This window comes from Chroicocephalus ridibundus, chromosome 1, assembly GCF_963924245.1.
Source record: "Chroicocephalus ridibundus chromosome 1, bChrRid1.1, whole genome shotgun sequence".
NCBI classification, from domain to species: Eukaryota; Metazoa; Chordata; class Aves; order Charadriiformes; family Laridae; genus Chroicocephalus; species Chroicocephalus ridibundus.
The window spans coordinates 213,650,672-213,676,823 of NC_086284.1; the positions used below are offsets into that span (position 1 = coordinate 213,650,672).

The window sequence follows — 26,152 nt, forward strand, 5'->3', positions numbered from 1 at the left end:
TAAAATCTTTTTTTCCTCTTGCCGATGTTTCAGAATTATCTAACAAATGGCTTATAGGAATGTATTTAAATATTACAGCGATGAATAGGACATTTTAACAGGGTTTTTTTAGCCTATGAACTGCTACTGAGCTCTTTGCCAGGACTTTTGCCATGGTAAATTTACCTGTTTGGATTTTGCTAGTCTGGTAGTTGTGAGTGCTGAATAAATTGGTGTTGCATTTCAGTTATCTGGTGCCTCATAAAGGTTTCAGGCTGTCTATGGAAATATTCCTGGATTGTCTGCTCTGAATAAATGCTCATGTGGAAAAAGACTGAAAGCTTGCAGGAGTATACACAGACAGCAAACAAAAAGGACTGTTACCTTCAACAACTTCCGTTTTACCACGCTGAGTACATGGTAAATACTAAGTGGTTTTTTGCAGGCTGTGTAAAAGCATAAAAGTCTGCTTTTGCTACCAGACAAATGCTGCTCCCCAACTCAAGCAGCAGAAGCTTCTGATTTCAGCAATTAAGACCAATTTCCAAGACGAACGATGGGGAGAAGACATTGAAATTTAAAATTCCTGAACTGTAGGGGTGTCACTGTATTATGTAGGCTATGGCAAGAATAACAGCAACAATAATGATAAGTAATATTTTTGATAATTAATAATAACCTAGGCTAATCAGTAAGGGGCTGATTGTCCTTGCATGAATATTCTTGCTGGTCTCAATGCAGTATTTTGTAAAGCTTTACAGATTTGTGTACTTATATATGGATCTCAGCTTTCATTAAATAAATAAATAATTAACCTCCAAGGAGGGAGAGAAAAACACAGAATAAGAGTCCTGACTTCATACTAAGGACTCAAAACCAAAAAAGCAAGAAAAAGCACACTAATTTTAAAATATTTTTAACCTAATCTAATGAGGTTTTGAAAGTGAAGGGAGACTAACTCAAAAGTATTTGCCATGTCTTTTTATACAGTATCCTAATAGAGATATCCACTCAGAACAGAGATTTTTGCTATAGGATTAACTTCCTTAAACCACAGATGATAAAGTTTTACTGGCACGAAGGGTATATTTCATTAAACAGATACAAGAAACAAAATATTTATATCTAGACTGAAGAGCACATTAGGAGAATAATTACATGTGTTTATTTGCTTTCTCCTTTCCCCCATGTTCTATATATGTTTTACTAATTCTTTGTTGTTTGTTTCCAGAAGCATCACTCGGTGTCTACACTGAGAATGATTTTGGCCCAGGAAGTGGAGAAGACCGGAGCAGGTATATATCACGTTATCCTTCATGTTGACAGCGCAGAGTTGACGGGGAACACATCTTTCCAAAAATGATTTCATCCACTGCAATTGTTTATAGGAGGGACAGGTCTGGAATAAAACCTGAGTGCCACTTTGGAAGACCTAATGCCTTCTCTGTCTTCAGCAACTGGGGCAGTCTGAATGTCAACATTCTCTTATTGCAGTTAATTTGTCCTTAAAAACTCCTTCAGAAAGCGGACTACAGTTGGAGCTTCTGCTCTCTTAGACATGACCCATTACATCAGAGCTCAGTGACACATGGCTCTAATGCACCAAGTTGCAAATAGTCTAAGGTGTTGCCATCCATACCTGTTCTGCCTCTCCAGGAGGTGACTTTCCTTCAGCAGAATCAGTGGATGAGATCAATACCTGTATCTGTATTAAATCCAACAGGTTAACTTGCACTGCTATTAAAGTTAGTTTAAAGGGTTGGTTGTGTTTTGATCTAGGCTAAAGGAATGTTTCTTGTTTTCAGTTAACTCCACAGTGTTACAGGTTTTGGTTTTGGCAGGCTGTAAACACCGTCCTACCTAAGGAGGGAAAATGAGAGTCTCCTGTATTAAGTAGCTATGAAAAACAGTCATGAACCAAATCCATGAGTCTGCCTTGAATTTTAGTGGTACAAATTCAATTTGTTATGTTATCATCTGGTTTTGTTTTCATTTTTTTCTCTCTAACAAATATAATCAATTAAATATACAATAACCCTGTGATGCTCCCATTATCAGAACTCCAGGATACAAATATTTAAAATAACTATTAATGTTTTAAAAGTCATACCATGAAAATTACTACAGTTGGCCCCATGAAAGTTTAATGAATTATTTTCCCCTTTCCAAATACACAGTAGTATTAGGGGTACAATTCTACTATTTTCTTTTTATAAAAGCTATGGGTTTGACAAAAATAATTCCTGATATTGACAACAAGCAGCCAGGAAACGGTACATCATGCAATGGAGAGTGAGAAAGGTATAGGTCTGATGGTTTTTTCCTCCTCTGCGAGTGTAAACCAGGATGGAGATGCATTACTCAGTGGCTAAATTCAGAATTAGTATAATCGAGGTGCAATTCCAGTGAAATCAAGACAAATGAACCCTACTCATTGCAGTATGAGGTTTGTCCAATAGCTGTAGGTCTTCATGGAAATTTAACCATTTGTCCATTCTCCTTATTGCTTAGAGAAGGCAGCTAGCATTTCCGTGAGATTATTTAAATGTAGAATTATTAGAAGATTTTGCAGCTACAGAGATAGATGGGTTTTACATAAAATCTCTGTTCTTTGTAGCAACCCAATGTGATATTGAGCAAGATAATGGTCAGAAAGAACATTGCCAGGCTCCTAATGAGAAACTGTTGACAGTAAAATTACCCCAACATTCATCAAAAAGCCAATAAATGTCAAGCATGGGGCCTTTGATGCAGTAGCTCATAATTCCAGTTCAGAAGCCTCTGCAGACTGTTCAGGGCATGCAATCATCCTGCATTTCTGCTGATTTTACCAAAAATTTTGTTCCTGAAGAAGTACAAGGAGCAGGTGTCGGCATTCTGAATGCCCCTGTTACTGTGCCCCTGGCTCACCGTGAGACCTCAGGCAGAGCACATTTGGCCTCAGTTTCCCCATCTGCAATACAGGAATGACAATATAGGAATTACCCAAAAGCAGTTCTCTGAAGGACACAGTGTCGCCATCCAAATGCTCAGAAATCATGAGCTAGATGGTAAAAACTACGCTGCTGACTTTTGCCAATGAGTCAGTCGTGTATTTTTAATGCTAGCTACGTCCAGCTTTTTGTGCCCTTGTAGTACATATTTTCAAGCTTTCTCCTCCACAGCTACAGGAGATTACTTCAAACCAACGCAAAACTAATTCTTACCCACTCTGCTGAATTCTGGGTTGGGTGGCCTTCAGAAAAGCACATGAAGTTTATATAAAAGCTTATCTAAAGTCCTGTTCTGGTTTTGTCTCTGTGGAATGTGGAAGGTATAAATACCTTGCCCATCACTTGAGTCCTCTGTTTAACTCTATCTTCAGCATATATCCCCTAAGTGATGTGGTGAGGCAGATTGTTGCCTGATCCATGAATTAAGAACAACCTTGTGCTGAGTGTTACTCTAGCTATCACTGCCCCCTGGCTTCTTTGTTTGCCTCGTTCATGAAGGGATCCTGAAGCTACATCACAAGTGATGATATGATCCTATCCTCCAGGTTTTGCCTATATATCTTTTCTAAAATTTCCAGGTAAAGGCTCAAAGCCGTTCTTCTAAGGCCTCCATGGATTCTGAGGTCGCTGGTTGGATAGTTCGTTACATTCATACTGGCAATTCCTTGCTGGCATTTTCCCCACCGGTTTCCAGCCATTCCTGTGTATATGAATAGAAAACGTGTTCCTGCCTGTCATTCGCAGTGATAAGCTGCATCCTAGAGGCTGTACACAGATGGAGTTGTGCTTAGTTTACAGAGAAGGCTGAATGTATGCCGCATACTATTAGGGTCACTTGAAACTAGGCTAATTACCTGGCAGACATTGCTGCAGAGCAGATTCTTTAATAAAAATGAATGGGATGACAAGGGATAGACTCCTTGCTATTTTGGGACAAACTGTCTCCTCAGGCAGCAGATAGCCACAGCAGTAGGGCTCCCAATATATCACTGGGTTTGCTGTTTCTTGGCTGTAGAACTTAATTAACAGTCCTGGAACTGGTCTGTTTCCCAGGAATAGCCTCTAAATCCATTGAATTAAACAATAAAGGCAGATGTGGGTAAAAATAAAAATCCCAGACAAGTCAGAAATGAAAAATGATGTTGCTTTGTCAATCCACAGGGGCCAGTGCTGGAATGTTCTAAAACCTGAAGTTTTTCTGTGTAGCGGCTCAAGAAAGAGGGAAATGTTCCCGTGGATGCCACCATTTTTGCAACTGATGATTACTAATTACACAATTCCTTTATTGCATAAAATAGTACTGTGAAAAAAATACTGTGAAAACTGAGTCAAAACATACTAATAAATATTTTTCTCTTCAAGATCTGAAAGTACAACACAAACATTTGTCATAGCCGTGAATTAGACTGAAAAAGACCATGAGCCTAGAAAAGCAGTGTTCTTAAGGACCTGAACTCAACCGCCCAGGGCACTCTGCCTCCTCAACTTCCATGGATTTGAACTGTGAAGGAGCTCAAGGCATTGTGGTGTTTGGTCTTTTTCAGGGAAAGCCAAGGATAAGGTAACACTCTTAGCCTCTGCCTATCTTATAAACACCCAGAACACCATCTTTATCATGAACTTCCCCTCCCATCACCATTTTGTCTTGCTAAAGTATGCCTGTTTGTAACTTTACATGGCACTTCCATTGATGTCAGTCTGCTCACGGTGAATAATGCTGAGGATATCTATATGTCTTTGTAATGTTAGTGTCTTATGAGGCCATTCAAATTAAATGAATCCATGTGCAGGAGTAAGATGACCAAAATTCGATTCCATTGCAATATAACTATTTCAGATGAAGTAATTATTCTTTAAAAATGTAAATTTTTTTTCTTTAACAATTATAACCAGGAGTTAATAATAATGCCAAACCCTGCCTTGTGTAGATGGCAATCAATTGCAAAATGAGAATTTCTAAATATCTGAGAGAATATGCTCATCCAAACTATCGCTCATGTTTTAAGATGGCCAGTGAAACCATTTTATTACTCCATTTAGCTGGAAGGAGCACTATTCTGCAAAAATCAGATAATGTACTTATTTCTAAAAGCCTGGAACAAAAGAGCCAGTAGAGATTTGCTGAGTAGTTGCAAGATAGCCATTAAATACAAATATTTTTAAAAACAATTTACTCTTTACTAATGCTTTTAGAGCAGCATGTGGGAACAGAATCTAAGTGCAGCATCTTACTGCATTAAAAAGGACATGATGAAGGTTATTCAGCTCCAGATTTAACCCTTCTATCTCTTAACTGCTCATAACAGTTTCTAGCCTATATAAACTATATGAATTTATATAAACCCCAACTCCCCTAGTGGTAACAATAAAAGTTTGTATTTTTAAAACAACTATTCCCAGTGATCCACATTTTTCACATTCCTATAGGAACAAACTATTTTTAATAGTGATTTCAAGTTTTAAGTTTCCATTCCTCAAATTAAAAATAGCGGCAGAACTGGAAATTGCTTTCTTTTCATCCTGAGTATGTGCTATAGACAGACAAGAGAACTGCTTTGTGGGGCTGTCTGCGTATAAATGGTATGAGTATTTATATCACTGGTTTGAATTGAAATGTGTCGGTCAGTCAGAAAGAAGAGAGGCTGATTTTTGCTCCAAACTATCCAAGTCTTGCTCCAGTATAAGGAATGATAGAATGTAATTCTGCTACCCAGGAAGCAAAGTGTCATTCAACCCTTTGATCCCAACAGTGCACCTGACAGCCCCTTGCTGCTACGTGGGAGGCAGATTGACTGACCCATGAGACCACTTCTCCTAACAAGGGGACATCAAGAAGGCTGACACTACCAACAACAGCCTTTGCAAGGTGGCCCTCGTGCTTAGGTCATTCTGAAGTAGACCTGCAGCAACTGCATTGCACAGCACTTGGCTTGGGCTTCCCCTAGATCCATACAGCACCTTCATGGCCCAGAGACCAAAGTGTTGATTTTGTCGTGGCAGTTTTTCAGTTCAAAGTACCCAAAATAACAAGCAGGCTTGCCAGCAGGGTGTTTTTTAGCATGATGCTGAGGCTACTCGGGAGCGTTAGGCAAGGCCTTTGGGGATAGTATCAGGGCACTGTGAAGGGCAGAGCAAGCCAAAGCTAGTGTGGACTCATCCATACTGCCTAGGAGTAATCGATCCCTGGAGAGAACTGACCCAGAACTTTATTGGGTATCTATCTGATTCACTCCAGACAAGAAATGAGGAATGAACTAAACTCATACAGACAGGGAACCAGGGACACAGGAGCAAACACAGCTTAAAAATGTCCTTCTTGATTCATGATACTTCCACATTTGGAGTTTTAGTAGCTGTAGGTAGGATTCATCTGCTCTAACATAAGACGTCTAAGTCTGAACTAAGCACGTTAGGCTACTTTTACTGTCAACAAAGAAAGAAAGGCCCATCAACACAGTGATTCATTTCATCTTTCTTAGATGCCTATTTAAGGGTGAAATAGATGAGCCTTCATGATTTGTCCATGCGGAACTTCAGAAGAAATGTCTTTGCTGAGAGGCCATCCCATGTTGATCACCATGGCTTGACATCGAGGCTCATATCATTCAGTATTGTCATCAATATACATCCCCAGCAAATCTGCAGATGATGCGAAATTGGGGGAATGGCTGACGCACCGAATGGCCCGGCTTCAATCCAGAAGAACCATAAGCTAAGGAGAAATGCAAGGTTCTGCACCTGGAGAAGAATAACCCCGAGAACCAGTACAGGCTAGGAGCTGACGGCAGAGCAGCAGTCGTGCTGAAACTGGGCTTGCCGTGGCTGCCCAACTGAATATGAGCCAACAGTGCACTCTCATCACAAATAAGGCAAAATGCACACTGAGCAATACGGATGGGCTGGAAGTGGCCAGCAGATGGAGGGAATATTTTGTTCTCCTCTGCTCAGCACTGGTGAGGCCATATTTGGAATACAGTCCAGTTTTGGCACAACCAGTACAAAAGGGATGTGGAGAAACTGGAATTGGTCCATTGGATGGCTACCAAGCTGGTTACCTACAGAAAATGAGCTACAAGGAGAGTGGCGGAAGCTGGACTTGTTCAGTCTGGCACAGAGGAGTCTAAGTGTGGTCTAACTGCAGCCTGTGACTGTTTGAAGAGAGTTGGAATGACAACGGAGCTGAAGTTTTCTCAATAATATCAGATAATTTAACAAGGGACAATGGCCAAAAACCTGCTGCTTCGAGGCTCAGGCTGGACATTAAGAGTTGGGTTTTTTTCACCAGAGGGTTGCACAGCACTGTGACAGATTACCCAGAGGAGCAGCTGAATCCTTGTTGATGGAGGCTGGCAAGACCTTACATCCATGACTGACCTGTTCCAGTGTTGGTAAAAGCCCAGCTTTGAGCACAAGGGGGGAGTTTCCAACTAACACATCTAAAATTCTGTGATAAACTGAAGACATACAGCCTGAAAATTACAGCTGGCTTAGAACAGTGCCAGGTGAGAATCTCTGCTGAAGCCCACAGGCGGTGGCTTTCACAGTGTGCCCTTTTGAAACTTAACATCCCCAAGCCATGCTCAGCCTCTCTGGAGTCAACAGCAAAATTCTCTAGAGCTGGGACAAGTGCTTGAACTGATGGTGGAAAACCAGGATTTGCTGAAGGAAACAAACTAATAATACATGAAGTTTACAAGCAGTTATATTCATAAGGAGCAATGGACTGCTGTTACAGGCTTTTGCCTGTAACATATGAACAGTATTGGAATCCATTATGATATGTACTATCATCATCTCTGGAATGTGTCCCAGCCCTTTAATTTGCTATAAATAGCAACAAATGGAAATTCTTATCCAGAACTAGGGGGACACATACTGAACAGGGTGATCTGAGCTCTCTGCCATTCCCTGTGATTTCCTAAGTAACCTGGGACACATTAAACTGATTTTTTGCAGCACAGAGTTCCTTCTAAAACCATAGATTAAATTAATTGCTGAAAAAACCCCATTTGGTTTGATTTTTCTTAACATTTATTATACACTTATAATAAATTTATTGTGGCTTTGGCATATGTAGGAAGAGAAATTTAACTTTCAGTAAGAACAAAAATATAGTTCCCAAAGGCAACTACGTGAAGAATCATAAAGCACAGCTAAGATTAGTTTAGAAACAGGATTCATTTCTTCTTATCCTGAGAGTGTGACCAGACAGGCTTACGTTTCTGAATAAAGGCTTCAATACCCTCCTGCCCATCTCTCAAATTCAAATTGTCTGCCATGACCTGAGTAGTCGTTTTGTAAGCAGTATCAAGGTCCTGTGACATCTGTCTGTAAAAGGTGGCTTTCCCCAGTGCCAGGACGGATTTGCTGCTTTCGCATATCTTGTGAGAGATTTTCATGGTCTCTTCTTCCAGCTTGTCTTCTGGTACCACCTTGCTGATAAGCCCATGCATTAATGCTTCTTGGGCAGAAAGAGGTTCACCTGTGAAAAGCATCTCTAATGCCACCTGAACAAGAAAAAATATTGTATGAAGTCATTTCAACTACCTTATTCCTTTGGTTTGTTTGGGGAATTTCAGCTTCTTCAAGTACAAGTTACTTTTTTGAAAAACATCAGATTTAAATCTTTTGGCCTCTTAAACTGCCAAGGAAGTTAAGAGGTTTCAGCAAATAGAAGGACTGGGTTTAAAGCTGTCCTTTTTTTGGACCTTCCCACTGACTGCAGCTGTCCTAGGCTGACGCCTCTGGGTTTCTTTTCAACTGCCCAGAATCTCTAGCAATTGCAGTAGGAATTGAGAGAGATGTGGATGGTCCACAATGTCAAATGACTGAACTTGGCATTTTAAGCTGGGCATATAATGATAAATACTCACTATGTCAATGTGTAGTTTTTGAAAATATCTGCCTTAGTTTAAGGTTGGTTGGGGTGTTTTTATATATATCCTTCTTATAGCCACATCTATTTCAGTCTCCTGCTGCTTTCAGTATCTTGTACTTGAGGTTTCAAATTAAAAAATCCCCCAAATACTCAGTGACTATTCAATGTTATATTTCAGTAAGAATTTTTTCAGTGACTCCGGGTGCAATTGACTGATGCCCTGAATCATAAGAGCTGATTATCCTCGTTAGTATCTTTGCTCTGATAGATACAAACAATGGCAACTTTTAATTTGATAAAAGGTAAAATCAGTAATCCTGAGAACTGTAGGGAATGTTCTTGCTTCTTTGAAAAGTGGCACAGAGAAAAGTATATCCCACACATTTTAAAAAGGTAAACATAAAACCCAGAAAGACTAATTCAGAAACAGTTAGAACTGTACACTATAGCACACTTGAAAAAGAAAAACCACCACAGACAGACTATTTGAACAGGATGGCCTTACAGATGGGAAATTTAAAGTTGAAGCTTTTATCCAGCAGCTGGACTTCTGCAGTTAAGTCCTTGCATGTCAGCAGAGCCCTGCTGGGCTTGGAGAGTCTGTCCACATGAATCCAACTAGACCAGAACTTAAAATTTCTTTTCTCACTTACGGAAGCTTTGCAGATTTTCTATTGTTTATGCAGTGAGGGATGTATAGCCACAATCAGTAGGAAATAAAGCAGGAAGAAAGTATAGGAGGGTTTTAGATGCTATTTAAAGCATCTTGATCTACACACAGGCAGATCATGCTGGCAGTGAAATGTCACTGCCTGGCAAGAATTGATACCTTGGTGGGACTGATATCCTGAACTTGCAGGGGTTTCCTCATCAGGGGAGAACACCATTGTCTAAAGCACAGATCTGTTCATTGGAAAGGAAGGAGATCGCTGAGCTGGTGTGCTGCTGGTATGAGTCCATGCTGGTTGGAATCGCATCAGTAGGAAGCTGCTTTCCCTGAACAGAGTTCAGCCCTTTATTATTTTTCCCAGTCCAAAGAGTTATGAAGATGTCTTTTGCAATGAAATATTTTGAATGCAGGAAAATAAAGTTTAGGTAATGGAACTAAAACTCCTAACATGGGAACCTACTTCTTGCAAAATTACAAAGAGTTTTTGGGAAGGAAGCCTACCTTTCTTGGAAGAGATCTGCCCAAGGCCACAGCTGGTGTGGAGCAAAACAGTCCGATGTTTACTCCAGGAGTAGCAAATTGAGATTTCTCGCTTGCCACTGCAATGTCACAGCTTGCCACAAGCTGACAGCCTGCTGCTGTAGCCAAGCCATTTACTTTGGCAATCACTGGTACGGGAAGTTTCTGGATTAAAGTCATAACCTGCATGCACAAAAGAAAGTGGTCAGTCAGTCCCTGAAATTTAAGCAGTGGCTGTTCTAAAACTGGCAATGGCTTCACACACCTTCATCTTTATTAACTGGAGTAAGCTCTCTGCAAAACTTGTTTAAATGCACAAGACCACTGCTGGTCCAGTAGCTGCTCAGTTGTGTTTATGTAGCATGGTCCTAACACCAGTGGAAATGGAAAACACAAGAATGAAAGTCAGAAACACTCGTTATCAGATCTGCAAGGAGCTTGGGTGCCTCTGCATTGCAGGTCTAGTGTTCCTGGCTATGGGAAGATGCGTATCCGAGACACACCATCCTCACCTTCATTTGCCCCATAAAGGAAAACTTAACTTAATAAAAGTCTCTGTCCCGAGAAATGAAACCAGACTCTTGCTAGTTTCTGCGTGATCTCGAGCCTGGATTGATCTCACCCAAACACAATCACTGGATGTCTTTCTAGGCTTACTCTGCATTCAGGGGAGAGACTTACTACCAGAAAACATTTTTTTCTGCTTGCATTACACATAAGATGGGAAAGCACACTTATTCTCTCTCAGATAATTCTTGAAGGTCGGACATCCAACTTCAGATAGCTGAAGTTAAGAAAGATGAATTTGTCTTAACTTTTCTAACTCAGGTTCTCTTTCCATATAGTGGGAATCAACAAACTCACCTAATTTTAGGGCCTGAAGATAGAAAGTGCTAGTTAAGTGATTACAGTCACTATCTGACTTAAAAAAAAAATAAATCTCATATTAGCACAGTGTAGCAAGATAGCAAATTTTTATTTGCTACTTCAATTTCTCCAGTAGACGAAGTCTAGCAAATTTTATCTTGCTTAGGTAAAATTACCTACATTCAGTTTTGAATTTGATCAGTCTTTGTCTCCATTCTTCTATCTTTGTTTAAACACAATTTTTCAGTGGGTCTTAAGAAGCAGACCAACAAAAGAGGAACAATACGTGCATGTGTGCAGATAAACAACTACAGAGTACTCTTGTGGTTATAAAAATTCAAAGTCAACTGCTTCTCCAAAAAAAGCACCCTGGTATTTATGTTTTTTTGTGATACTATCAGCTGTCTCAAACTTGTATGTGGAGAGTACTTAGTTCTCGGACACTGCATTATATAGTATTGCTAACGCTGTTATATGTGTAGGGAAACAGGTGTAGCAGCTGAGACGATCTGTTTAAGATTATCAGTCATAAACAAATGTAGAAGCCAAGGTTCCTGTAAAACAGTCTGATGCTCTGGGCACCCTAGTCCACAATGCTGTAGGCATGGCACTTGGGGTAGGATCCATTCTACTTAAGTTAAGTATTGAAATTTAGGAAGACACGATCCCATTTTGAAAGCCCCCAAAAGTACCTTTCTCTCTATTCACCAAATGAAAGCAAAAGTCAATTATTCTACCAGACAGATAAAATTTAGATAGTAGTTAGGATCCTAAATAAAGCCTACGTTAATTTCTCTATTTCTGTTTGCCTGTAAAGTGCCATTATTATTTAACAGTAAGACCTTCTTCCTCCATGGGGGTAATAGTGAGTTGTGATTTATGAGAAACTTAAATCCCTTTCAGGATACTCAGATAGAGAATTTAAAGCACTTGTCACTACAATCAACACCAGAAAAGGGATCACTTCAAGTGTCATTTCATCTCTTATATTTAATTTCTTCCTGAATTTGCGTTGCCAGTTTCAGACGCATTTAGGTTGGCAGTGACCTCTTGAGACCACTGAGTCCAACCCCCCTACTCAAGCAGGCTCGGGTAGAGCAGGTTGTCCAGGACTGTGTGCGGTTGGGTTTTGATTATCTCCCTATCTCTGAATTTCATGGTCTCAGGAATATTCATCTGAAATTGGTTTACCATTTTTTATTTGTAATAATGCTGCCTTACTAAACTTACTATACAGTAGGGCAACATTCTCACAAAGAAGGGCTCTTTTAACTCTAAACACTGACATTCTGTTATTTTTTGCTGTTTCTCTTTATTAATCAGAGTTAAGCTTGCTATACTACTCATTAACCCTGAATATAGCCATAATGCTAGATATGCATACAGGACAATTTAAATTCTTCTGGTCCTTAAAGTCACAAATGAACCAACTCTTGCTTTCATGCTATATGGAGTAAGTTTCACATTTTTTTCTGCCTGATCTTTCCTATTCTGTGACCCAGAAGCTGCATGGTTCAGTTCTCCACTAACAGCATACTGGCATTCTGACCTGCAACTACAAAATTAATAATAAACTATTGGCTGCTAAACTGTTGGACCTTGGCTCCTTTCTGACAAAGCCCGTCATCCAGTCGTACTTGTGCTTACTTCTTTGTGATCAGCACACCAAGATGGAATCCAGGCAAAGCTGCCAGGATGATTGCTTCATATTACACCAAAGGCCCTCCAGGGGTAACTTTCACACATGGCTTTTACAGCATTTGTTAAATATGGGCTTCACAATGTCATAGAGAAAATTATTACTGGAGGAACTAGAACAAAAGTTTTCAATTTACTTCCTGTGGTCACACTGAGCAGGATTAGGGGTCAAATTCTAGTGCCGTTACAATCAAAGGTGTTTCTGCCGTTCTCTCCAAAGGCTCCAGGATTCACATTAACTTCCTGACCTCCGGGTCTGTGCCTTTATTAGAAGAACTTGTATGGTCTGCTGACTGGGCAGCCAGAGAGTCAGACCTTACTTTCACACTTGACGTTTAAGCTGGTCTTGAGTTACTAGCTAGACGCCAGGAAAGAACATTTGATCACAGGTGATTTGAAGGTGGTTATCCCTAGATTTCTAGGAAAGACATTGCCCAAATACTCAGCTGCACAGAACACTGGCTAAACTAAGGAACACGCCATGACTGTACCCATTGTAGGAGACATGCACATTGGCATTCTAGCCCTTTTATTTGCATGTAGAGAAATTCAGGGAAAACATAATTTCACCAGGATCAGGTATTAAAATGGCAGAGCAGCAAAAAGCAAGGAATCTGGAGCAACAGCCAGATTCATCTTCAGTTAGCAGATGAGCAATGCTGTCCCTCCTTAAACCAGTATCATTGCTTGTGCTTAGTACCAGGCAAAAGGGGTGTCACTTAAGAAGAACTGCTTACCTCTGCACATATTTCAAATACTTGGGAATGATACTTCACATCATCTTCACTTGACAGTTCCTTTAAATCATGGCCAGAACAAAATACAGGTCCTTCAGCTGCAAAGAATTTCAGGAAAAGTCAGTCTGAATTAATCAAGATACTAGGGGCAGCAGCGCATCAGTGCCCCAGCTAAAGGCACATCGATGAGATGTTAATGGTTAAAAAGGAGCTTCCAAAGGGAGTTTGTACACAGAGTTTGGAAACATTGCCTTCTGGATTTTGTAACAAATTGCCACAAGGCAACATTTAACCACAGTAACACCCATAAACATTTTTAAAGGCCTAGTTTTATTTCCATTCCAAGTTAACACAGTTAAAAATAAGGCACTTCACACCTCTGAGCCCAGTTTCTTCTAAGGATACTGTTCTAAACAGCTCCTGGGTACAATGTAAACTAGTCAGCTGCAGCAAGGATGGAGTGGTCTGCTCTCAGACTTAATACAGCTAGTCCCTATTTATTGTATCCAGCATTAATGACTAACTTTTGCTAAATAAACATCAAGATTTTTGTATTGTGGCATTCAAGGCCACAATAGGGAAAAAAAAAAAGAAAAAGAAAAGAGGTTGTTCCGCTAGAAGGGTTATTCAGAAGGGTTATTGGGCATCTTTTCCTCCACTGGTTAAAACTGTCATCTAGACAATCCCAAAAAGCATGTCCAGGGTTTGGGCAGTGAAAGAGCAGGTTTCTGCAGACCTAAGTTTTGGATTTGTTTGTTTCCAGTGATGGCTAAGGTCAAAACACCCTTTACATGTACACTATCTTTACAACAGCTTTCCTTTGTGTCCTGGTTCCGGTGGGGATAGGGTTAATTTTCCCTGGTATTCCATGCCATGTGAGCCACGCCCACCCTGAGCTGCCGGGGGAGGGGACAGGAAGTTGCTGCTTAAAAGCGGGCTGGGGCGTCCCGGGGCCGGCCGGTCGGCGAGCGACGGGGAGCGGCGGTTCCTAATCGCGTTTGTATATTCCCCTACCCGTGTTGTTGTTGTTGATTGCCTGTTCCCTCTGCTGTTCTGTTAAACTGCCTTTGTCCCAAACCAAGAGTCTTGCCTTTTCTTACGATCCTTCCTCTATTAGGAAGGCACGTGCGAGCGGCACGTGGTTCTTTGTTGCCATCTGAGGCTAAACCACGACAGTCCTTTTTGGCGCCCAACGTGGGGCACGAAGGGTTGAGATAACGACAGAATCCAACTAGAACGTGGAAAAAACGGTTTTGGTTTTTTTTTCTTCTTGTATGCATTTATTTTATTAGGTAAATAGTCACTGGTCATCATGTTGCTTGGTTTGTTCTCATGGCTGTGTTACATAAATTCCTATATGGCTTATGTACTCCCTGCGATGCTGTTTACCATGTCTGGAAGAGGGATGAGGATTATCATTCTGCTGTCCTGTGCGATATCTGTTTATGATATGATAACATCACTGTTTAGACGGCTGTTTTGGGGTGTTTATGTGGTTTTGTTGTCCTGTCCGTACATTGGACACGGTCTCTCAGAATTTGTTAATAGTTTCCCCAGCCCTTTTGCCTCCCTTTTCTCCTTCGGGTCAGGTATGACAGCTTTTGAGAATCTTGAATATCCTTGGGATACTCAAACCAGCGTGTTCCTAGTGTTATGTCTCCTGAATACGTTCCAGGTCTTGTTTAGGGTTAAGCAACTATTTAAGACTACCACCCGGAGATCTGCTCCGAGGCTGGATAGTCAGGGGTGGCATGGCATGTGGGAGAGCATGGGCAGGTACCTAGAGAACTACTCACCTCCAATGGTCTGGGACTTCACCCCTGAACAATTACAGGACCCTGATAAAGTGGTAGAATATTTGAAGGGAAAATGCTGTGGCTATTCTAGAGAGGCACAACTCACTGCGCTGTGCTGGGCCCTGGCCAGTATCTACCAGGCACTGCTCAGAATTATGCAGCACCCTCAAGGGGAAGAGATGGAAACCAGACTGGCGGCCCCTGCGGCTACTGCAGCCCCTGCGGCGGCCCCTGCGGCTACTGCAGCCCCTGCGGCGGCCCCTGCGGCTACTGCAGCCCCTGCGGCGGCCCCTGCGGCTACTGCAGCCCCTGCGGCGGCCCCTGCGGCTACTGCAGCCCCTGCGGCGGCCCCTGCGGCTACTGCAGCCCCTGCGGCGGCCCCTGCGGCTACTGCAGCCCCTGCGGCGGCCCCTGCGGCTACTGCAGCCCCTGCGGCGGCCCCTGCGGCTACTGCAGCCCCTGCGGCGGCCCCTGCGGCTACTGCAGCCCCTGCGGCGGCCCCTGCGGCTACTGCAACCCCTGCGGCGGACACTGCGGCTACTGCAACCCCCGCGGCGGACACTGCCACTGAACCAGGAAACCAACCTGTGCCGGTATCAGTTGCCCCCATACAGAAGAAGAAGTACACAAAGAAATCAGTTCGCTTAGTAAGAGATGATGATGAACCAGGGCCATCACGAGAGCAGGAGGAAGAGGCAGAACCAGAGATAATTACTCGATCCCTATCCTTGAGTGAGCTGCGGGATATGCGAAAAGATTTCAGCCGACTTTCAGGCGAGCACATTGTCACCTGGCTGCTCCGGTGCTGGGATAATGGGGCCAGTAGCCTGGAATTAGAGGGTAGGGAGGCCAGGCAGCTGGGATCCCTGTCTAGGGAAGGCGGCATTGACAAGGCGATTGGGAAAAAGACCCAAGCCCTCAGCCTCTGGAAACGACTCCTGTCAGGCGTGAGGGAGAGGTACCCCTTCAGTGAGGATGTTGTATGTCAGCCAAGCAAGTGGACTACCATGGAAAGAGGTATCCAGTACCTGAGAGAATTAGCCGTGCGGGAGATGATTTATTATGACTTGGACAATGCCGACTTACCCACAGACCCTGATGAGGTGCGATGCACAAGGCCCATGTGGCGGAAGTTTGTACGGAGCGCACCATCGTCATATGCCAACTCCCTGGCAGTAATGGAATGGAAAGGTGAAGAGGGACCAACAGTGGATGAGGTAGCTGGCCGGCTCCGGCGATATGAAGAAAGTCTCTCTTCCCCCCTTGTCTCAGCTGTGGAGAAATTGTCGCGGAAGGTCCAGCAACTTGAAGAGAATATGTTCTATTCCCCACCTGCACGGGCCAGCATCTCAGCTATTAGAAGCAGGCATTTCCCCACTCAAGAGAGAGAGTACAGAGGGTACACACCACGAGGCACCCTGTGGTTCTACCTGCAGGACCACGGAGAGGACATGAGGAAGTGGGATGGACGACCTACTTCGATCCTGCGGACACGGGTACAGGAGTTGCAAGGAAGGACAACCACAAAAGGGGATCCCTCCAGGAAAAGTGCCGCCCCAGTTTCCAGTGGGCCGTTCCCCAGACAAAGCAGAAGGCCTGATCTTGCTTCTGATCCTCTTGAAGGAACTTCCAAGTCATTTCTGCAAGAAGTGAGTAATGGATACTATGACGAGTATTAGGGGGGCCCTGCCTCCGGCCAGGTGGAGGAAAGGGACAACCGGGTTTATTGGACGGTGTGGATTCGATGGCCTGGCACATCAGACCCACAGGAGTATAAGGCTCTAGTGGACACAGGTGCGCAGTGTACTTTAATACCATCAAGCTATAGAGGGGCAGAACCCATTTGTATTTCTGGGGTGACAGGGGGATCCCAAGAGTTGACTGTACTGGAGGCAGAAGTGAGCCTAACTGGGAATGAGTGGCAAAAGCATCCCATTGTGACTGGCCCAGAGGCTCCATGCATCCTTGGTATAGATTACCTCAGGAGAGGGTATTTTAAGGACCCAAAAGGGTACCGCTGGGCCTTTGGCATAGCTGCTTTGGAGACAGAGGAAGTTAAACAGTTGTCTGCCTTGCCTGGTCTCTCGGAGGATTCTTCTGTTGTGGGGTTATTGAGGGTCAAAGAACAACAGGTGCCGATTGCTACCACAACGGTGCATCGGCGACAGTATCGCACTAACCGAGACTCTCTGATTCCCATCCATGAGCTGATTCGTCAACTAGAGGTTCAAGGAGTGATCAGCAAGACTCACTCCCCCTTTAACAGTCCCATATGGCCGGTGCGAAAATCTAATGGAGAGTGGAGGCTAACTGTAGACTATCGTGGTCTGAATGAAGTCACGCCACCGCTGAGTGCTGCCGTGCCGGACATGCTAGAACTGCAGTACGAACTGGAGTCCAAGGCAGCCAAATGGTATGCCACGATTGATATAGCGAATGCATTCTTCTCAATCCCTTTGGCAGCAGAGTGCAGGCCACAGTTTGCTTTCACTTGGAGGGGCGTCCAATACACCTGGAATCGACTGCCCCAGGGGTGGAAACACAGTCCCACCATTTGCCATGGACTGATCCAGACTGCACTGGAACAGGGTGAAGCTCCAGAACATCTGCAGTACATTGATGACATCATTGTATGGGGAAACACAGCAGAAGAAGTTTTTGAGAAAGGGAGTAAAATAGTCCAAATCCTTCTGAACGCTGGTTTTGCTATAAAGCGAAGTAAGGTCAAGGGACCTGCGCAGGAGATCCAGTTTTTAGGAATAAAATGGCAAGATGGACGCCGTCAGATTCCAATGGATGTGATCAACAAAATAGCAGCTATGTCTCCACCAACTAGTAAAAAGGAAACACAGGCTTTCTTAGGTATTGTGGGTTTTTGGAGAATGCATATCCCAGATTACAGTCAAATTGTAAGCCCTCTGTATCAAGTAACCCGGAAGAAGAATGATTTTAAATGGGGTCCTGAGCAACGACAAGCTTTTGAACAAATCAAACAGGAAATAGTCCATGCAGTGGCCCTGGGGCCAGTCCGGGCAGGACAAGATGTTAAAAATGTGCTCTATACCGCAGCCGGGGAGAACGGCCCTACCTGGAGCCTCTGGCAGAAAGCGCCAGGGGAGACTCGAGGTCGACCCCTAGGGTTTTGGAGTCGTGGATATAGAGGATCCGAAGCCCGCTACACTCCAACAGAAAAAGAGATATTGGCAGCATATGAAGGGGTTCGAGCTGCTTCGGAAGTAGTTGGTACAGAAGCACAGCTCCTCTTAGCACCTCGACTGCCGGTGCTGGGTTGGATGTTCAAAGAAAGGGTCCCCACCACACATCATGCAACCGATGCTACATGGAGTAAGTGGATTGCACTGATCACGCAGCGAACTCGAATGGGAAACCCCAGTCGCCCAGGAATTCTGGAAGTGATCATGGACTGGCCAGAAGGCGAGGATTTCGGAATGTCACCAGAGGAGGAGGTGACGCGTGCAGAAGAGGCCCCACCATATAATAAACTGCCAGAAAATGAGAAGAAATATGCCCTGTTCACTGATGGGTCCTGCCGTATTGTGGGAAAGCATCGAAAGTGGAAGGCTGCTGTGTGGAGTCCTACACGACGGGTTGCAGAAGCCAGTGAGGGACAGGGTGAATCGAGCCAGTTTGCAGAGGTGAAGGCTATTCAGCTGGCTTTGGACATTGCTGAGCGAGAAAAATGGCCAGTACTTTATCTCTACACTGACTCATGGATGGTGGCAAATGCTCTGTGGGGGTGGTTACAGCAGTGGAAGCAGGGCAACTGGCAGCGCAGAGGCAAACCCATCTGGGCTGCTGACCTATGGCAAGATATTGCTGCCCGGATAGAGAATCTGGTTGTGAAAGTACGCCATGTAGACGCCCACGTACCGAAGAATCGGGCCACGGAGGAACATCAGAACAACCAGCAGGTGGATCGGGCCGCCAGGATTGAAGTGGCTCAGGTGGATCTGGACTGGCAACGTAAGGGTGAACTATTCATAGCTCGGTGGGCCCATGACTCCTCAGGCCATCAAGGGAGAGATGCGACATATAGATGGGCTCGTGACCGAGGGGTGGACTTGACCATGGACGCTATTGCACAGGTCATCCATGAATGTGAGACATGCGCTGCAATCAAACAAGCCAAGCGTTTGAAGCCTCTTTGGTATGGAGGGCGATGGCTGAAATACAAATATGGGGAGGCCTGGCAGATTGATTATATCACACTGCCACAAACCCGTCAAGGCAAGCGCTATGTGCTCACAATGGTGGAAGCAACCACTGGATGGCTGGAAACATACCCTGTGCCCCATGCCACTGCCCGGAACACTATCCTGGGCCTTGAAAAGCAAGTCCTGTGGCGACATGGTACCCCAGAGAGAATTGAGTCGGACAACGGGACTCATTTCCGAAACAGCCTCATAGACACCTGGGCCAAAGAGCATGGTATCGAGTGGGTGTATCACATCCCCTATCACGCACCAGCCTCTGGGAAGATAGAACGATACAATGGACTGTTAAAAACTACACTGAGAGCAATGGGTGGTGGGACTTTCAAACACTGGGATACACATTTAGCAAAAGCTACCTGGCTAGTTAACACCAGGGGATCTAACAATCGGGCTGGCCCTGCCCAATCAAAACTTCCACGTACTGTAGAAGGGGATAAAGTCCCCGTAGTGCACATGAAGAATATGCTAGGGAAGACAGTCTGGGTTACTCCTGCCTCAGGCAAAGGCAAACCCATCCGTGGGATTGCTTTTGCCCAAGGACCTGGGTGCACTTGGTGGGTGATGCGGCAGGATGGGGAAGTCCGATGTGTACCTTATGGGGATCTGATTTTGGGCGAGAATAGCCAATGAATCAGATTGTGTGCTGTTAATTGCTAAGTAACACTGTCATTGTATGTCCTCATTGCTATAATTACTATCAGTTGTACTACAAGTAAGGCACAGGGATGATGGGATAAGAACTGATCTCAACAGCTGGCGCCCAGCAGTTTCCTCAAGATCTACATCTTCAGCCCACGGACCGCGTGCATGAGCCACACCAGGTGCACCAGTCACAAGCTCCGAAAAATACAGCATGCAACAGACCAGCACCACCCAGCATCTCACCTGCCCTGAGAGACTGTTCTAACAGATGGAGCCCAAAGCCGTGGATTAAAAGAACTCAACGGACACTTTGGAGGGATGACCCATAAACTAAGGGCATTATATGTGTGTATATATATATATATATATAACAGGGGAAAGTGGTGGCAATTCATTGGAACCTGCTGGGCATGGCATAGATGGTATGGAATAAGGGGTGGATAATGTCCTGGTTCCGGTGGGGATAGGGTTAATTTTCCCTGGTATTCCATGCCATGTGAGCCACGCCCACCCTGAGCTGCCGGGGGAGGGGACAGGAAGTTGCTGCTTAAAAGCGGGCTGGGGCGTCCCGGGGCCGGCCGGTCGGCGAGCGACGGGGAGCGGCGGTTCCTAATCGCGTTTGTATATTCCCCTACCCGTGTTGTTGTTGTTGATTGCCTGTTCCCTCTGCTGTTCTGTTAAACTGCCTTTGTCCCAAACCAAGAGTCTTGCCTTTTCTTACGATCCTTCCTCTATTAGGAAGGCACGTGCGAGCGGCACGTGGTTCTTTGTTGCCATCTGAGGCTAAACCACGACACTTTGTCATGAGGGTATCTACTGTAAGAATAAACCAATTTGATGCTTTTGAATCCTTCAGAACTCCTCAGATGTTTGTATGGATGTGACATTTTCAGCTCTACCACTACCCAGACACAACCTTAGCTATGCTTTTTTTTTCGTACGGACCAGATTATTATCTGGATTATCCAGATATTATCTGGAAATATCTGTATTTGTCCTTCATTGAAGAAGGATCCACTGCAAAGTCTGTGTTAAAGACTCAAAGAATTCCCTGAGAAATCTTTTATTTTCTTGAGATTTCTTCTTTTGCATTCCATTCAGCAAGGGAATTGGAAATCAAGAGGAACATGCGATTTCTTTTTAAACTAAAACAAAAAAAACCCAAATGAAATTGTGCTCACAAACTCCCAGACTACTGTACTCCCAAAGAAGAACCTGAAGTGTTTCACAAAATTTGTAATTGCTGTTTGAAACATTGAATATATATATTTAAACTCACCCCTGTAAAGTTAGCTTACTTCCACTCTTGTGTGTGTGAACTAACACACAGTGTTTTCCTCTACCTACAGGGAGCAGCATCATCCTAAATTAATAAACCTATTTCTCCCAAGATGTTTGTAAGGGTGGCAGAGGAAGATTATCTTAAAATAGCAGAGGAAAAAAAAAAGATGGCTTAAGAACAGCTCAAGTTTCATTATCTTTAAGAGCTCTACAGGTTAATACCTAAATGGAAGAAAACTGTCCCAGGCTCTGAGGGAGAATGCTTTACATCTGCAGGTTACAGGTAAATACACTGCAGTGTTGCTATTATAGTCTCTCCTTCATCAGAGAGTTTTAGAAATCAGTGGCAAAGATAACGAGGGTGATCCTGGCTTAGTGCTGGGGAATGGAGCGCATGATTTGAAGCAACCTTGTGAGCCCTGTTTACTACGAATTATACCTGCCACCGAAGGGAAGAAGTGTCATACCAGCTCGGTCTGTTCCTGCACGAAAACCTGTACCTGGGAATGTTATTTCTTCAGCTGGATAACCATGAGAACCTGGCTTTTGCTCTGTTTATTCTTTACATATAGTTTTTAAACCAATTATTTAATCTACTGATTGTTTTTACCAAAGGACAAAGTTCATCGGCTCTGTAAACACACTGGGTAACCTGGCTGCAATACTGACATTTTGAAACGTGTTTCTACACTGTTTCTTCTTAAGACATGTTAACTATTAAGAAAGATGTAACAAAACCCAAGTCAATTGTTAATGCTGTGTTCAAGAATGAGGATTTAAGTACATAAGAGTGGAAATTGGGATGAGTGTAAAAGAACAACATGTAAAAGAGAGCCAGCTCTGGAGGGTGAAGGCACCGGTAGGATCCCCTGCGTGGTCCTGGCCCGCTGCATGGAAAACACCACGCAATCCCGTCCCGTTTTCTGTAGTTCTGTGAGAGGTTTCGGGTTAAACTCCGTATTATCCCCTTTCTGCTCCTTCCCTCGCCCCCTCTGCCTTCTCTTCCGTCGGCCTTAAATGACGAAGTACCTGAAATGATGATAACTCGGAGTTCTTTGCTCTTGACGTCGTGCAGCAGGTCCTCCCTGAGGGACTGCAGCATGGCGAGGGACAGGGCGTTCCTCTTCTGCGGGTTGTTCAAGACAATGTTTCTGTAAAAGCCGTTAAACACAAGGAGGGCTTCTATAAAACAATAATAAACGCGTTCAGAGCCCCAGGGACGGCCCCGCAGCGCTGCCTCCCCTCTCCCCCCAGCCCCGGCCCGCCCGCCTCCTCACCGGACGCCCTCCGCCTGCCGCCGCACCGTCAGCTTCTCCGGCGGGGAAGGCCGCCCGCCCGCCGCCGTCGCCGCGCTGCTGAAGGCGGCTGCCAGGGGTCTCCTCAGCCGCCACAGCCCGGAGGCGGCCATGGCTGCCCGGCCGGCGAGGAGGACGGCTCGCTACCGCCCCTAGGCCGGCGGCCTGCAGCCCGCTCCGGGCCGGGGCCGGGGCCTGTGGCGGGTTCGGGGCGGTGCTCCCCTCAGCACGGCCCGCCTCGGCTCCCGCGGCGGTGAGCGCTGCCAGGGGACGACGATATAGACCTTCAAATGACATAGCCGTCCTGTATCAAACCATACGGACCTTCCCTCGCCCGCCTGATTTCCCTAGATCAGAAATTATGAAGAAATCCTTTACTGTGAGGGTGGTGAGACTCTGGGCGCAGACTGCCCAGAGAAGCTGTGGCTGCCCCATCCCTGGAGGTGTTCAAGGCCAGGCTGGATGGGGCTTTGAGCAGCCTGGTCTAGTGGGAGGTGTCCCTGCCCAGGGCAGGGGGGTGGAACTAGATGATCTTTAAGGTCCTTTCCAACCTAAATCATTCCCCAAGGTGTTGGCTGTAGAACCAAGGAGACCTCCTGGGACCTCCTCCTGTGAAGACCTGGGTGGGAAGGTCTATTCATTAATAACTATCTTGGGGATGCTGGAGTGGAACAAAAAACATTGACTTTGGCTATAATTTCTTTAGATTCCACTGAGCATTTGCATCTAGAATCACAGGATGGAGACTGGGACTGTGCTGAGAAAACTTGTTAGTGACACTAAGTTGAGATGTATCATCAACAGAATGACTCCCAAGGCTCACGACCTCCCGTTGTCATAGAATCATAGAATGGTTAGAGTTGGAAGGGACCTTAAATCCCAGTAAAGGATTTCTTCCTGATATCTCATCTAAATCTCCCCTCTTTCAGTTTAAAACCATTACCCCTCGTCCTATCGCTACCTACCCTGATGAAGAGTCCCTCCCCATCTCTCCTGCAAGGCTGCTAAATTGTGTTATGCAGAAAGAATAAGATCACTTTGAGGCCAAGAGTAACTGGCATGGGATGAAATTCAGTATTACAGGGCTTGGGGTCTTGGGAACTAATAAGATCATCCGTTATTCAGTGGGAGCTGATAATTTGGAAATGGTTGTGAAGACTTTGGGTATCTTAATTGGCTCCACAGAGTCAGTCTGTAACCTGTATGATGCATCCGAGAAACTAAAAGACAAATGTGATTTTAAAATACAAATGTGATTTTAAAATTCGAAGTATTTTAGGGACATACAGGTATATTCACAGCTCATCTTGATTATTGCTTCTGGTCATCTATGTTCAAGAAGCCAAACTAAAAGGGGCAGAGAGAACAGATGCAGCATAGAATGGAGACTGTTATGGGGGGTGAGAGGAGCGTTGTTCCTTGAGTCTAGCAAAACAAATATGAAAGAACTTATGCCCCCTATCTCTACAGGATAGGCATTTTGCAACTGGAGAAGGCAAAAAGCTACGTAAGATGGAGAACTACGCTGACACTTTAGCAAATGGGTATACACTGAACATTAGCATCTTTGAGCTGGAAATGAAGGAGCAGTGACTGCCGTCAGAGGAGTGAGACTGTGGAACAGCCCTGCCATAGAAGCCACATGGATAAAATCTGTTGGTTTTTTTTTTGGTTTTGTTTTTTTGTTTGTTTGTTTGTTTTTAAGAGGGAGCTCAGGAGGCTTCTAAAAGGGGTTATATGACGTCTTTGCCTAGGTTATCACAGAGTTGGATCTGGGGCGGTATGTCCCTCTCCATCTGTGTTTCTGCTGAACCCCAAAGCTCTTCTTTGCCAGCTACTGGTATGATGGATAGTAAATCTTCCTAGTTTGAGAGATGCACAACTCTCTGTAGACCCTGATTACTCAAAATAGTTCTGGAAAATGTCACTTTGCAATATAATCTCTCACATTTCTTTCATTCTTCTGTTCTCTGCTTACTCGCAAGAGTGATGACCTCTCTTTCTTCACACCTGGCTCAGGCAGTCTCCTGGGAAAGGAGCAGCTGTGTGGATGAGATGAACATCTCATCTGCCGTGAGATGCCGATGGGCCCAAAGACCAAGCAGCATTGTTCCAGGAGGTACAGGCTGCCCCAGTCATGATTCCCTGCTCTTCCTCCTCACACCTACTCATCGTGTATCCTTTCCTAAATGCCAGGGGACAATACTAGCAATTGAAGTGTTTTATGCACATGCAATTCATAATTGTTTGTGCTCCATTTTCTGGCAGAGCTGTAGGTACCCTGAAATAAAATAGATACATGTCCAGCATTTGTTCGTTGTAAATGTAAATCTGTGTTTCTGCTTCCTGATCTCCCCATTCTCCTGAGTTCTTGCAAAGTACTTGTAGGTTCCTAAACGTGTCTCTCGTTTTCATCAGGGTCTGTTGAACCCTGGCGGTTTCTTCTGACTCTAGTGGCAATTGTGGCAAGTGTTCTGAGCATCAGCCTCATAGAAGAACCACTTGAATTTTGTGTTTAGTAACATATTTACTTACACAGGTAGTAACATTTTAGTGTGGGGATGCACTTTCTGCTTACTGATTTTACATTGCCTAAAACAATGACCTGGGCTTTGTGGCTCTACTGTAATAGCAGTAGTGGGTTTATGTACATTTTAAAGTGTTGAAGGACACGGATAGGCCTGAGAGCTAGGTCTGCACTGGACCTTCTCCCCTTGCCCATTTTCATATTCTCACAGTTGTTTGTACTTCATGGTCATTCACTGAAAAGTCCTTCCAAAATTTCTTTTTAATATGTGGCAAGCATCTCTAGCAAAAAATTCACCCATTTAGAAGAAAACGAGATCACCTTAAACAGATTCCAGCAGTTTTCCAAGTCCCTGCTTGGCGTGGCCAGGGCCAGCACACTCTGCGTGTGCCAGCTCCGGGAGGGGTTCTCAGTCCCCTCTAACTCTGACCAGTGACCTCTTTCATGCTGGCCTTGTGAATTACAACCTTTTTTTTAGTCTTCCAGTTCTTTCTCTTTCTCTGTCTTCTTGTCCTTCTTCTGTCCATCTCCAAGAAAAGAACTTTTTTTTGGTATTCTCCAAAAAGCTTCTTTTTAATATAGTGTTTCCAGCTCCCTGGAAATTCTGTTCTTTTTCACTTTGATTGACAACCTCATGTTTCCTTTCACACCCACCCACATTACAGATTTTTTTTTGGCTGCAGCTTCCCCAATGCATTAAACAGAAACAGACCTGCTGCTGCTGCCGCCTTCTCTGAGAAAGTGTTGGAAAAAACTTTTCCAATTTCAGACAGCTTTTCTTTTTATAGCATTTGCTCGCAGCATTGTGGTTACGGCCGAGCTCACACTTCCAACTGGAGACAACTAGGAGCCAGGATTGCAAGTACCAGACGGGGCTTTTCTAACCTTTAGCTGTATTGATTCTTCATATAAAATAAAAAGGGAGATGATAAGGGATATAATGCAACTTCATCGTTCAATCATTACTTTCAGGGTACCACGCTGTGCTAGGAGAAGATGTTTTGAAATTCAAGTGTGCTTAGCTGCTATAAAGCA

The 26,152-nt window shown here is 44.3% G+C and overlaps 1 protein-coding gene across 1 annotated transcript; it reads right to left on the bottom strand.

Moving 5' to 3' along the window:
- Positions 1-1,035: 1,035 nt before the first annotated feature.
- ECHDC3 (enoyl-CoA hydratase domain containing 3) lies at positions 1,036-22,818 on the bottom strand. The gene is made up of 5 exons (XM_063323629.1): positions 22,573-22,818; positions 22,325-22,446; positions 13,342-13,439; positions 10,022-10,222; positions 1,036-8,479 (listed from the first exon to the last, which is right to left on the bottom strand). The coding sequence occupies exons 1-5, from the start codon at positions 22,701-22,703 to the stop codon at positions 8,150-8,152; spliced, it is 882 nt and encodes a 293-aa protein (XP_063179699.1). The 5' UTR covers positions 22,704-22,818; the 3' UTR covers positions 1,036-8,149.
- Between the last annotated feature and the right edge of the window lie 3,334 nt (positions 22,819-26,152).

Bases quoted from the DNA above. Each gene is read 5' to 3' on its own strand.
- ECHDC3 (XM_063323629.1), bottom strand. From the start codon at position 22,703: ATGGCCGCCTCCGGGCTGTGGCGGCTGAGGAGACCCCTGGCAGCCGCC. The intron at 13,440-22,324 runs GTACTTCGTCAT...AATTCTTTGCAG, and splicing joins CCGAGTTATCATCATTTCAG to CTGAAGGACCTGTATTTTGT. The intron at 10,223-13,341 runs GTAAGCAGTTCT...TTGTGCATGCAG, and splicing joins TATTTGAAATATGTGCAGAG to GTTATGACTTTAATCCAGAA.